The following is a 14,281-nucleotide window of genomic DNA, read 5'->3' as shown; positions in this document are numbered from 1 at the left end:
CTGCGAATTGGGCATTTTCACAAAGTCCCGCCCCCAGTTAGTTCGTGACGTCAAGCCAAGATGTCTTGCATTGCTGGAGAATCCAAACCATGTCTTCAGATTCGCAGAATATGCTTTCTTGTTACACATCCAGTTATGAATAGGATTCAAATAGTTCTGAAGAGGAAAGCATACACGTTTGCAATCGATTAAAGAATTTATTTGTGCCATTTTGGGGGGAAATCTCTCACCCAAAAAAGAGGCACAAAATGGCGACCTCCTGTGGCCACCTCCGTTTCCACAGGCTGATAATTTCCTTATATGGAGCTTGGATGCCCTCTTCTGGCAACTTTTGGGTGCAACACGAGGTCCCCAGACCAAACAAGTACAGCAAAGTACATTGAAGTGATGGAAGGACCGCTACAATACTTTTTTTACGGTCAGGGGCGGTCCTTTAGTAACGTCACGTACGGACTCGTCACCAACTCAAAAACAAGACTTCCTGAATACTCAGCGCAAGTCTTAAAACATAAAATGTAGCTATATGCGGTGGAATATTTGTAAAATACGCTCAGTGGAAGTCATTTGAAGCCATTTTAAAAATTATGGACACAACCTGTCCGGAGACGTCGGTTGTCCTTTAAGGGAGTAAATAGCACCCCCTAGTGGAACCACCCGGTGACACACCCTTTTCAAGAGCGGTCAAACCCAATTTTCACACAAACGAAAACAATATTCAACACTTAATCTGATATCAGCACTCCGTATCGATTGTTTTGAGTTGCGTACTCACCTCGGTTTTTGTTCTGTTAGCAAAAGCCGCTTGATGGAAGTTGGCGTTTAGGGGAGCCAAAGTGACTCAAAGAAAATTATCCCACGTCGTCCTCGACGAGGATGTTCGTTCGTTTCTCCCACAATGTCCTCTGTGACGGGTGTAGGGAGGTAACGTTCCGTCGAGTTCACTTCGGTCCCCCACCATTACATAAAAATCCAGTCCTTTGGTCGTCAAAGTTGACTCGGTTCAGAAAAAAAAACCAAGTTTGAAGACACAAATTGGTCACCGGGAGCGAGCACAGGTACCTAACCAACGAGCCGCCATTGGCTAGCAAACATGTCTTCTTTTCAAATTCGTCCACTGGCCCGCCTCTTTACCAGGTGGTCAATTATCGCGAATTCCGGCTCTTTTCAGAGAGCCGCTTCTTTTGGCTCGGCTCACTAATAAGATCCGGCTCTTGTGGCTCCCAAATGGCTCCTCAGTTTGTTCGTTGCTTAAATTAACGACGAAACATCATGTACAATTATGTAAAAAAACGACTTACTCATGTAAAAAATACACTATATCAAATATTTTTATTTATATGTGCAGAGTTAGTGGATGCTAACTTTCACTTTCCCTGTGGTTACTCTGGTCTGATGATCAGCTGTCACTAATTTGCTTTCCATATTAATAATACCAACTAGTGAACTAAACTAGTAAAAAATATAAGAATAATATTAACGGCATAATATAATATTTGTCCACCTGTCTACCCTAACCTCCCCCCCTCTTATCCTTACTGCTGCGTGTCTGTAATTCTCCCCTCCCTCCTCTATCACGGATATCGACCAATCACGTGTGGCTTTAACTGAAGACCGGCGGTGGGGAATAGCAGACAAAAAAGATCGACTCCCATTTCCTGCTCCTTGTTAGGAACCGGCTCTCGTTTACTTCAGAGATCCGGCTCTAATAACCGGCTCGTTCGCGAACGGCACATCACTAGTACACAGGTACAAAGATGGAGAACGATGTATGATTCCATTTTGTACTGTTATTTAGGTTTTCCAGTTTTATAATAATAATAATACATTTCATTTCTAAACGCCTTTCAAAACTCTCAAGGTCACTTTACAGTCACAGGACAAATTTTTCTGTGGGTGAGCAGCAGCAGCCACACGCGCCAGCATTCAGTCAACCCGGAATAACTCAAAAAGATACTCGATAGCTAATATGTTTCCTGAATCAAATAGCTATCTCTCTAGATAGCTTGATAGCTTGCTAGCTAGATAGCTAATGTTTCCTGACCCGTCCAGTTGTAAATGGCAAAAGAGTTGCTTGCGTTTGGAGTGCGTGCGTCCGAACTGCATTTTATCTATTTAGGGTCTTTGGCTAAAACTGACAGAAGCACTTGAACCATCTTACCAGTCTGCTCTTGCCCACTTTAGGAAGTTGTTCTCCACTTCAATAGCCCATGGACTGTATTTGGTTGTGTGTCCAACATTTCTTGAAAACATGATACCTTTATTGACACATCAAATTTATTTTGGAAGAAGAAATATTGTTTTTTGAGGTGTCCTTATGGCTATGAAACTCATTAAATTGAATTGTCTCAAAATCTTATTTTGGATACACAACAAATTGTTAGATTACTAGTTTTGAAATCAAAAGTCAAGGATATAGGGTGTACATTCAACCATCACGTCCCCGATCCACTGCTGAAAAGTACGCTTTGATCCTCTCCTCTTTCATCTAGAACTGCTTCATGTCACAAAGAGGGTACAGCAAGTACTGAAGAATGAATGACTCTGTGTCTTTGTGTTGTCATATTACAGGTAACATCCGACTTAAGACCGAGTTTATCTATCGAGCGAGCTAGCTCAGTTGCTAGCTAGCTCAGATATTTAGATGCTAGCTAGCTCTGTCACTAGCTCTGTCGCTAGCTAGCTCAGTCACTGCCTTATATTTGGAAAACGTATATAAATATCTACAGGTAATATCTGATTTACTACCGAGTTCCATTCAGACCAAACGGTCGTAAGTCAAAATGGTCATAAGTCGAAATCCATTCAAAATGTTGAATAGAGACTCGGAGGCTAAATGACTCGCAAACTACCCCCCCCCCCCCCCCCCTGGTGCCATCACACTGTCGATTGCTGTGCAAGAGTGAGATGCTGGCTGGTTAGCCAAAATTGTTGTACGCGTTGCCAGGCGTAGAATTAAAATTTTAAAAAATAGGGTCTGGAGGTTGTGGTTGTAAGTACGGGTGGTCCTAAGTCGAGCTGGTCGTAAGTCGGATGTTACCTGTATTTATTTGGGTTTTTTTTGTTTGTTTTTTTTTAGTTCAAGATGGCGCTGCGAGTGTGGCTGCCTTTCCAGCAGCTCCTGTATTTAGTTTTTCTACTTCTTTCTTTCCTTTCCTCTTCTTTTCATAACTTTGCTGCTGTGAAATGTGAATTTCTCCACTGCGAGACAAATAAAGGTAAATACAATCCAATCCAATCTGAATGTGGCCCATCGGTAACCACAACTTCAGTGACATCTCAAGTTTTGAGCAACTAACGGATCTTTTTTTCCAGTGCTGTATGTTCTCGACTGGAATTCTTCTCAGGGAGCACCAGCCTGAGTTTCCGCCGATTGGTGGACCCACTTTCCTCCGCCACCAGGTACTCCTGCTGCAGCAGAGCAGAAGTGACCATGGCGCCACCTGAAGAGGACGCACCTTGCGGAAAGACATCTGCATCTGGGACGCTTCCTCCAGATGACACCGGAACCTCACTTTCACCGAGCAAGGTATCATCTAGCGGAGCACCTGACGCAACCACGTTCTCTGCGTAACTGTTACTCGTGGACAGATCCTCAAGAGTGTTCAGTGCTTTGAGAAGCTGCGGGATCACCTCGAAGCTTTGAGATGGAAGAAATTGGCTCAGAGGATCGGATTCCGAAGCCGGAGGAGATGGTTGTTGAGGATGAAGGCCTTCAGACCCAGTCTGAAGGCCTTCATCCTGATTTGGCTCTGACTTGACTCTTGGTTCCAGAGTAGAGCTGTGAAGATCCAGTTGGCTTTGGGAGACAGTTTGGTTCAGTGAAGAATTAATGGTGACGTTGGGTCCAGGTTCTGCCGTTGAAGAACCCTGTAGTGGTACCGTAGGTGACTGCAAAGGGTGGGTGTTCACCAGAAGAGATGACCCAGGTGTTTTGGCTGGGAGGGTCGGATTCCAAAATTGGCTCGGAGGATCGGATTCCGAAGCCGGAGGAGATGGTCTTTCTCCAGTCTGAAGGCCTTCATCCTGTTTTGGGTCTGACTTGACTCTTGGTTCCAGAGTGGAGCTGTGAAGATCCAGTTGGCTTTGGGAGACAGTTTGGTTCGGTGAAGAATTAATGGCGGCATTGGGTACAAGTTCTGCTAGTGAAGAACCCTGTAGTGGTACCGCAGGTGACTGCAGAGGGTGAGCATTCACCAGAAGAGACGATCCAGGTCTTATGAACCCTTCTTGCTGATTATTAGAAGCTCCGTTGAAGGACCCGCTAGCTACCTCGTCGGCTAGCATGCTAACGGCGGGACCAGTGGGTACCAGTGACCCGGTCGCTGGGGTTGCTGCGTCGACGTGCCTTGCTTTTGATTCTTGGCCCGTACTTTCGTGGCCTTCAAACTTTTCTCCTGGTTTTTCGCTCCGCCTTGGGACTTTATTCTGAAAATCGCGCCTCTCCTGCAGAACGTTCCTTTGAGGATGGACTTTGCTCCTTTGAAACGGTGAGCGTAGCTTTCTTGGGTGGTTAGCATCATGGCCTGGGTCCAGGTTCCTGGAAGTCTTCACTGCATCGGTCCTCCTTGACTTTCGAGGAGTCCTTCTGTACCTACCAAACGTGACGTTGCTTCTCTGGTGTCTCATGTTTGTTTCTGCGTAGTCAGAGGTCCTCCCTCTACGACTGATTTCAGAGATGGATCGGCGATGGAGTAGAGAAGCGTCTCTCACGCCGTATGTCCCGTGACAGCTCTCACAACGCAACATGACGCGATGCGTACCCGTGACGTTCGAATCGGACCTCATTTTATCGTCCGGATGACAAGCGACGGCGCTTCGTGGTGTCTGGTTGAAACGGCGTTTCCATTGACCAGAGGGACGTCCATCGCCAGAGGGAACGTTTAGAGGAACACGCCTACTCAAAATAACTCGCCGACTCCCGAATTTTCTCCTGTGGAGTTCCTGCTCTGGCGTCATCCACCTTCCCGTGACGCCATTGAGCCTATCGTACCTCCGATTGCGCCTTGATCCTTCCACCTCGTAATCTGGATACAAGAACCGCGCCGCGTCTTCATCGGGTCCAACAGGAAAGTGACCGTTATAGTCCTCCATGCTTGAGTCCCACGGTAGACGTTCACCGTCCAACAGATGGTGAGCTGGGAAAAAGAGTTCCCGCTGCTTTTCTCCAACGTCACGGTGATGCGTTAGATAGTGGCCGACCGGTTCGCTGCCTTCTTCCGGGTCCTTCCGTTGTGGATTCGCCGTTGCGTTCTTTCGGCGAGAAATTTGAGAGGAGATCATGACTGCCAGTAGAGTCAAAATGACGCCACCTGGTGAACAGCAAAATATGTTAGAATGTTTGATGTGACTCGCCCGTTTTGTTTAAACTCATGTTGAAAATGTGGGGTGTGAAAAGGTTTATAATATAGCTAATAGCCAGCCAGCTAGCTAGATAGTTAGTTAGCTAATACACTGAGCCTGCGGTCACTCAACCCGGAAGTAAATAAATAGAAAGCTAGCTAGCCAGCCAACAGATAACCAACAGATAGCAAGCCACTTCGCTGATATGTTTCGGCGTGTACTTCTGCCTTCATCAGAGTGTCGATATAACTACATTAGCCATTATCCTTAAAATGCTAACAGTAGCCAAAAATGCCTATTGCATTTTCGTGGGAAAAAAGAACATAAAAAAATAGCACCACATAATGACTTCTTGGCTCAATATAACAACATTAGCCGTTAGCCTTAAAATGCTAACGTTATCAAAGAAACGTCCATCATATTTATTTTACACCGCATATTCATGGAAAAATACAATAAAATAATAATAATAATAATACATCTAATTTATAAGCATCTTTCAAAACTCTCAAGGTCACTTTACAGACACAGGATCAGTTTTTCTGCGGGTGAGCAGCGGCAGCCAAACGCGCCAGCGTTCACTCAAACCGGAAGTAACTCAAATAGTTAGAACGCTAGCGAACAGATAGCTACTAGATAGACAGTTAGCTAACTAGCTAGATAGCCATATAGCTAATAAATACACAGCTATATATGTACTTTTCTACCTTTGGTACTTCCAATTTTTACTTATTGACCTAGTGATAACGAAGCAACTGATGGAAACTTGTCCAGGAGATCGAACGCCCCACCTCAGCTAATTTCAAGCTAATGATCTCGTAACTCACTTTACGCTCACCAACAAAGCAAAGAACCGCCGTGACTGCCAAATCCCGAGCATACGTTCGTGGTGTCAAACTGTCCCTGGAAGCAGAAAGATCATCCACCTCAGCGAGACGCCTCCAAAAGGTCCCACTTTCAAGCGGTTGACATTTTGAGAGTGAACAATGACAACCACAACGGGGGACACTTACTCCTCATGTTGTGTAGCATCAAATGCTAACATCTCGTTCTTCGGGCGAACATCAGCGTGACTCGTTTTGTTTCGGGCCATATTTGTGGGTGGGAAGAAATAAATCCGTCTGTGAAATGGATGTGCTGTGTTTTATTCCCAAAAAAAAAGGTAAAAAAGTAGTTCTGCAAATGAAACATGATGGGTGAGGAAGGACGTCAACTCACCCGATGATGCGACGGCGTAGCGATATCGTCCCGCCCGATCGCGTTCTACAGACATACGTGAAGGGAATCTAGCATTCAAGAGGAGTTGAAGGGGGGGTTCTCGCAGAACACAAGCGGTCCGTGTGGACGCGGAACTTCGGTTACCGTAGCTACGGTAGCGCACGCATCACATGTCACCCGAGAGGACAGGAGAGGAGGTTGTGTCTTACCCAAGAACAAAAAAAAAAAAATATCCAGAATATTTGAGTTTAACTCATTCGCTGCCATTCACAAATATGAAAATATGACGTAATAATAATACCTTTGATTTATAAGCGCCTTTCAAAACTCTCAAGGTCACTTTACAGTCACAGGATAAAGTTTTTCTGTGGGTGAGCAGCGGCAGCCACACACGTCAGCATTCACTCAACCCCGAAGCAACTCAAATAGATAGAAGGCTAGCCAGCTAGTTAATAGATAGCTAATAGTTAATAGATAGCCAGAGAGCTAGCCAGCTTACAGCCAGCTAATAGCTAGCAAGCTAGCTAATGGATAGCTAATAGATAGCCAATAACTAGCCAGCTAACAGCCAGCCAGCTAATAGCTAGTTAATGGTTAGCTAATAGATAGCCAGATAGCCAACAGCTAGTTATTCCAGGTTGAGTAAACGCTGGCACGTGTGGCTTCTGCTGCTCACCCACACTCTATAAATACAGTGGACTCCATAAATACAGTTGAGTCATTCTTCCTCCCTCCACCTCTACACGCCCTCTGCCCGTCTCACAACGATGGGGTGCAGAGCTTTCAGCCGCTCCGCTCCTAAACTCTGGAACTCACTTCCACCCAACATCCGCAACATTGACTCCCTTCCTACTTTCAAATCTCACCTGAAAACCCACCTCTTTAAACTTGCTTACATGGTCTAATTTATTATGCTGTTTTATTATTTATTGCTTTATGCATGATTTTACTGTTTTGTGTGTTGTCTTTGTTGTAAAGTGTCCTTGAGTGTTCAGAAAGGCGCTTGTAAATTAAATGTATTATTATTATTATTATTCTTTTCAGAGGATAAAGAATGTATGCCTTTGATATGTCTATCTGGCTACTTAGCTAGTTATCTACTTGCTATATATTCACTATCTAGCTAGATATTAGCTAGATAGCTAACTTTCTATCTATGAGTTGTTGAGTGAACACGGGCGTGTGTGGCTGCCGCTGCTCACACACAGAAAATCTTTATCTTGTGACTGTAAAGTGACCTTGAGTTTTGAAAGGCGCTTAGAAATGAAATGTATTATTATATACTGTATTATAATTGTATTTTATTTTGTACAGCCGCCCCCATTTCAAGCTCACATAACTCCAGACCCATATCACTTAGGAAATAACTCTTTTTTTCTGATGAATGAGGAAAGTCTAAGGTTTCTTACGCTGCATTGCATGTTTATGTAGTCCTAAAACTCAATATTACGTGGGCAATGGAATTTGAGTGAAAATGACAAAAACCCTGGCACCGGAGTGGCCACATTTTTGGACATTGTCCGCCAGTCAATGAGTTAACATAGCGACTCGATTGGATGAAAAGTACTTCATGGTATAGTCGGGTTTTGGTGATCACATGGTGAGCACAATTTTCCCGGAGGCCCCTGGAGATTGGATAATGTCATGGTGGGCCTGGGCGGCCTGGTCCAGTGGATACTGCACACCGACAACCGGACGCAGCCGACCGGTTTCCATCCCGGCAAAGAGCAGCGCCGCGCACTCCTTCCGCTCGGCCTTGAGTGACGACAAAATTCTACTCAGTGGACATTGTAATAATAATAATAATAATAATAATAATAATAATAATAAGACAATGGGCGTTTTTGGCTACTGTTAGCATTTTAAGGCTAATAGCTAATGTTATATTGAACCAGGATGTCATCATCTGGTGCTCTTTTTTTATTTTATTTTTTTAATATTTTTTTTATATATAATATAAAAACATATAATCATTTTTTAAATTATTATACATTTCATTTATAAGCGCCTTTAAAAACTCTCAAGGTCACTCCACAGTGATAGGATCAGTTTTTCTGTGGATGAGCAGCGGCAGCCACACGCACCAGCATTCACTCAACCTAGAAGTAACTCAAATAGATAGAAAGCTAGCTAACTAGCTAACAACATTATCCATTAGCCTTAAAATGCTAACCGTGGGCAAAAAAAAAAGTCCATTGTATTTGTTTACGCCGCATTTTGATGGAAAAAAATAAAAAAGAGCACCAGTTGTGGGCCGAAAAAAAAATGATGTAGCGGGCCACAATTGGCCCCCGGGCCTTGACTTTGACATTCATAACCTAAGGTAATTATTTATTTTGTGTTAATTATATTATATTATTTGTCATGAATTTTTGTTTTCGTTTTTTTGACTTCAAGATGGCGCCGCGACAGCAGCTCCTGTATTTTGTTTTTCTACTTCTTTCTTTCTTTTCCTTTCCTTTGCTGCTGTGTTACTTATGGGTAGAGTGAACGCTGGCGCGAATGGCTGCCGCTGCTCACCCGCACTCTAAATTGGACTCCATGTTGAGTAAATTTAGAAGAATATAAAGCCTTATAATGGTCCTTTTTTCACAATAGTCATCGGCTGACATATACAGTGATACCTCATCTTACAAACTTAATTGGTTCCCAGAAAGTGTGTGTAAGGCGAAAAGTGTGTATTCCAAATATTAATTTCCCATAGGAAACCATTAAAATGAGAATAATCTGTTCCCAGTTCCCAATAAAACATAATTTTCAACTAAATAAGCCTTAAAACTACACATAATATACCTTAATTTATGTATAATAAAGATGCTATTGTATTAGATTTTTTTTATTGCATTAGATTAACGAAGTGTCCTTGAGAGTTGTGAAAGGTGCTTAGAAATGAAATGATTATTATTATCACAAATAAGTGAGATCAATATTTATATATACAGCGATACCTCAGCTCACGAATTTAATTGGTTCCCAGAAAGTGTGTGTTAGGCGAAAAGTGTGTATTCCAAACAATAATTTCCAATAGGAAACCATTAAAATGAGAATAATCCGTTCCCAGGTCCCCATAAACATAATTTTCAACTAAACAAGCCTTAAAACTACACACAATATACCTTATTTTATATTATTGCTGATCAGTAGATTAATATTTAAATCTATCTATTTGTCTTATTATTTAATCCGAGTTACTTCTGGGTTGAGTGAACGCTGGCGTGTGTGGCTGCCGCTGCCCAGCCGCAGAAAAAACGATCCTGTGACTGTAAAGTGACCTTGAGAGTTTTGAAAGGCGCTTAGAAATGAAATGTATTATTATTCTAAACGCAAGGACAGGTGATGTTGTCATCCTGATATGAAACGTGATGAACAGTTTACCGGCGTGGCAGAGAAGAGTGACACGCCTACGATGCAGCTCTCTTTGGCCATTGTGTCTCTAGGATTCATTTCGATGGAGCCTCTGGAGCCCACAATCTAAAGGAGGAGAACCACATAACACGTTCGGACATTGGACAAGGGGGAATGGAGATGCAGGAAACGTCACACAAAGCGAGTAAATAGAGGATGAGGACTGCGACGGACGATGCCACTGACCGCCACGCGTCCTCCATAGGTCAACATTTGGAGATCGTTGTTCAGGTTGATGTTGGATAACATCTCCACGATCACATCGACTCCTTGACCTTCTGTAGCATCCTAGAAGAAGGTGGAAAAAAACATCATTGGCAATGTATTATTATCATTATTATTGCAATAAAATGACTTTATTAGACAGCACAGTTTATTTCTTTCATTACAATACAATCGTGCATTTATTATACATAAAAATAAGGTATATTATGTGTAGTTTTAAGGCTTATTTCATAGAAAATTGTGTTTTATGGGGACCTGGGAACGGATTATTCACATTTTAATGGTTTCTTATGGGAAATACATATTTGGAAGACACACTTTTTTTCCTTACGCACTTTCTGGGAACCAAGTGGAAGGTCATATCATGTGTGTGCAAACGGGTGAGAAACCATACCATAATTTTGTGGACATAGTCTTTCTCTCGGTGATTAAACATCAGGTGAGCCCCGTTTTGGACCGCAAGCTCCATTCCCTGTTGGGTACCGGCGGTCCCCAAAACTTTGAGGCCCAGCATGCGAGAGAGCTGACAAGTTGCCAGACCGACCTAAGAACACAAATGAAGATCTTTTGTCTTTTTTAATCGGGGATATGGAAAAAAATCATAATTAAAAAAAGATCTCACCCCTCCACTGGCTCCATGGACGAGGACAGTATCTCCAGCCTTGACGTGGGCCCTGCAAAACAGCCAAACACACAAACCCGTTGAACTCATTCACTGCCAGGCGATGGGCAAATAGGTGTCCACTCCAGTGCCAGGGTTTTGGTCATTTTCACTCAAATTGCAGGTATCTTGAGTTTTAGGACTATATTAACAGTCAATGTCGCGTGAGAAACCTTAGAATCTCTTCTTTCATATAAAAAAAAAGAGTTCCTAAGTTATCTGGCTCTGAAGTTATCTGAGAGAGAAATGGGGGCGGCTGTACAAAATACAATACAATACTTCCATTTTGTTTTCTCTAGCTAGCTATCTTATTAGTTATCTACTAGCTAAAAAATCTTGCTATCTAGCTAACTATCTAGCGGGCTACCTTGCTAGCTAGCTATTTGCTAACTAGCTATCTCGTAGCTGTCTATCTACCTATCTATCTATTAGTTATCTATTAGCCACCTAGCCAATGTTCTATCTATTTGCGCTATTCCACGTTGAGTGAACGCTGGCGCATTTGGCTGCCACTGCTCACCCACAGAAAAAAATTATATTTATAAGCACCTTTCAAAACTCTCAAGGTCACTTTACAGTCACAGGATAAGTTTTTCTGTGCCGCGTGGGAAACGTTAGACTCTCTTCTTTCATATAACAAAAGAATAATTCCTAAATTATCTGGGTCTGGAGTTATCTGAGCTTGAAATGGGGGCGGCTGTACAAAATACAATACAATATTTCAATTTTGTTTTCTTTAGCTAGCTATATATTAATTATCTATTAGCTAACTAATCTTGCTATCTCGCTAGCTAGCTATCTAGCGGGCTACCTTGCTAGCTATTTTTTGCTAACTAGCTATCGAGCTGGCTACCAAACTAGCTATCTATTTGCTATCTATTAGCTGTCTAGCTAACTATCTATCTATTAGTTATCTATTAGATAGAGTTACCGGAAGTAACTCAAATAGATAAAAAGTTAGCTAGCTAGCTAGCCCATAGATAGCTAATAATACGATAACTCTAAACATGTGATGCGGCAAACTGCCCTCAAATGGGGTACCAAGATGTCAATAGCCACTTTGAAGATATTGTGGGCCAGAAGCATCCAACGAATATTCACACTGCATCTTACTTGTGAACCAAAGCTCTGTAGGCAGTGAAATATGGGATGCCGATGGCCGCTCCCTGGCTGAAACCTAAAGAATCGGGTAGCTTGTAGACACTCTCATGTGCGGCAACAGCAAATTCCGCGTAGCCTCCAGACAGGGTGGATGTGGTAAAAACGCGATCGCCTGCCTGGAAAGCAACCATACGGGGGAATACAAAACTATTCTCAACAACAATAAAAACAGTCAACTTCGGCGGACGTGTTTGCCAACCTTCACAGCTGCGACGCCGTCGCCAATACTTTCGACCACGCCGGCTACGTCGGTGCCGGGTGTGTACGAAGTGGGGGTTTTCGGGCGTAGGTCCCAGCTCGGATGTAGGTTTCCACGGGGTTCACGCCACATGCATGGACACGGATTAATACCTATATCAAAGTGCATAGTCTTAAAGGAGGCCAAGTAAGGGAATGAAGGAAATAAGTACTCTCTTCATTCATCTTTATTGTTATGATCATGCCATGACTGTCAAAAAAAATACATCATTTTGGATTCAGGACTTGGACTCATGTACACACACATTAGTACCAGCTAGCTAGCCAACAGATAGCCATCTAGATAGGCAGCCAGCTAATAGATCGCTAATAGCTAATAGATAGTTAAAAGATAGCTTCAGTACTATATTAGCTATCTAGCTGGCTATCTATTTTCTGTCAATTAGCTATCTATCTGGCTGTCCATCTATTAGCGAGAAAGCTACTATTCGCTCTAATAATAATAATAATAATAATAATAATAATAATAATAATAATAATAATAATAATAATGATAATAATAATAATAATAATAATAATAATAATCCATTTCTAAGCGCCTTTCAAAACTCTCAAGGTCACTTTACAGTCACAGGATACGTTTTTCTGTGGGTGAGCAGCAGCAGCCACACGGGCCAGCGTTCAGTCAACTAGGAAGTAACTCAGATAGAAAGCTAGGTAGCTAGCTAGCCAATATATAGGTAATAGCTAGCCAACTAGCTAGCTAGCCAGCCAGCCAGAAAGATAGCTATCTAGCTAATAGATAGATAGCTAGATAGCCAGCCAGGGAGCTAGATTCAGTAGCAAAAAGATAGCAAATAGATAGCTAGCTAGAAAGATAGCCAGCTAGATAGCTGGATAGCTAGATAAATAAATCAATAAGTATTCATGTTGTCAACAAATATTCATGTGGTCTTTTCCTATAAATAAACATGAAATAAACGTGAAATAAACAAGAAACAAACTTTTCCTATAAATAAACATGATTAATTACGAATCATAATCATCAAATTGCTAGTGTATTAAAACACTTTTCTCTCAAGAGAAAAAGATTAGATTAAATTAACCTTTATTAGTCTCACAGAAATTCACAATTCACAGCAGGAAAGTTACGAAAGGAAGTAGAATAAAATATATATGGAAGGTGCTGTAAAGCTTTTGCGGCGCCATTTTAGAGTCCAAATAAATAATATTAAACACAATAAACAATAAAGCTGATACTTCGCACGGTACTTTTCTTTGTTCTCGTTTTACTGTTTAACATCTACTCCAAGTATTTTGACGCCGGAAAGTTGATGAACTGATTTCTAATCAGTTTTTCCCTCTCAAGGGGGAGTTTACGCACTTTGGAACCATTTCGCGACGTGCTCTCAAAGTACAGCACACGAACTTGTTGAACGGATTTCTAATCAGTTCAAGAGGAAATAGTTGGTTACATGTTGCGTCGACTCACTTGTCCACTTCCAGGTTGTGGAACTTTCACGTCGGCGCACAGTTTGAGGACGGAAGGTTCTCCGAATTGACTCACTCGAATTGCTCTCATCACTTTAAAACCCGACATGCTGTCGTGAAAGCGAACGACTAGACAACAAACATCACTGTCGTAAAGACCGATTGACACCTGTTCTCCACGACAAACAAAAAAGCGCCAAAGCGATTGTTATCGCACCACTTTACGGCAATCGGGGCTCCCGGATGAGGCTTTCCCCACATTCAAAATAATAATGAATTTTATTTCAAGCGCCTTTCAAAGCTCTCAATGACACTTTACAGTCACAAACAAGCATAGATATAATAATAAATAAAATACAATTTATAAATAGAAACAATAGATGAAGCTACACAGAAAATGTCAAATTCAATCTCAAAACCTACCGGTATTGAGATGGAATTTGAAGGTGGGAAGAAAATCAATGTTACGAATGTTGGGAGGAAAATAAAAGCGTACAACTTTGTCAGGCGGTGGTGTTAATTTCATTCTGTCTCCTTATTATCTAATTTGTAAAGGATTCCTTTATAACCGACAGTGGCGTC

General features: G+C 42.1%; 2 protein-coding genes across 4 annotated transcripts; both read right to left on the bottom strand.

The window, feature by feature from the left end:
* Positions 1-3,257: 3,257 nt before the first annotated feature.
* On the bottom strand, positions 3,258-7,278 carry LOC148891054 (uncharacterized). 3 transcript variants are annotated; one of them, XM_089008800.1, is made up of 4 exons: positions 6,559-7,278; positions 6,354-6,477; positions 6,179-6,243; positions 3,258-5,309 (listed from the first exon to the last, which is right to left on the bottom strand). In XM_089008800.1, the coding sequence occupies exons 1-4, from the start codon at positions 6,611-6,613 to the stop codon at positions 3,292-3,294; spliced, it is 2,262 nt and encodes a 753-aa protein (XP_088864926.1). In that variant the 5' UTR covers positions 6,614-7,278; the 3' UTR covers positions 3,258-3,291. The 3 variants fall into 3 exon arrangements, with proteins under 3 accessions (XP_088864926.1, XP_088864927.1, XP_088864928.1); XM_089008801.1 differs by having other exon boundaries at positions 6,354-6,461; XM_089008802.1 differs by lacking the exon at positions 6,559-7,278 and having other exon boundaries at positions 6,168-6,243; positions 6,354-6,434.
* A 566-nt stretch (positions 7,279-7,844) lies between these two features.
* Positions 7,845-13,906, bottom strand: cryz (crystallin, zeta (quinone reductase)). The gene is given in 9 exon segments (XM_089008804.1): positions 7,845-8,313; positions 9,934-10,029; positions 10,150-10,251; positions 10,583-10,732; positions 10,811-10,862; positions 11,963-12,126; positions 12,210-12,277; positions 12,280-12,361; positions 13,701-13,906. Coding segments are annotated over 9 exon segments (984 nt in total). The 5' UTR covers positions 13,809-13,906; the 3' UTR covers positions 7,845-8,151.
* Between the last annotated feature and the right edge of the window lie 375 nt (positions 13,907-14,281).

This window comes from Hippocampus bargibanti, linkage group LG11, assembly GCF_051943395.1.
Source record: "Hippocampus bargibanti isolate YZ-2025 linkage group LG11, ASM5194339v1, whole genome shotgun sequence".
NCBI lineage: Eukaryota > Metazoa > Chordata > Actinopteri > Syngnathiformes > Syngnathidae > Hippocampus > Hippocampus bargibanti.
Note: the sequence above shows the minus strand (reverse complement) of the source record. Positions and strands in the feature narration are given on the sequence as shown.

What these genes read in the sequence shown, in the direction of transcription:
- LOC148891054 (XM_089008800.1), bottom strand. Translation starts at nt 6,613, where the DNA reads ATGTCTGTAGAACGCGATCGGGCGGGACGATATCGCTACGCCGTCGCA. An exon ending in GATGCTACACAACATGAGGA is followed by an intron (nt 6,244 to 6,353) that starts GTAAGTGTCCCC and finishes TTCTGCTTCCAG; the next exon opens with GGACAGTTTGACACCACGAA. An exon ending in GGCGGTTCTTTGCTTTGTTG is followed by an intron (nt 5,310 to 6,178) that starts GTGAGCGTAAAG and finishes GCTGTTCACCAG; the next exon opens with GTGGCGTCATTTTGACTCTA.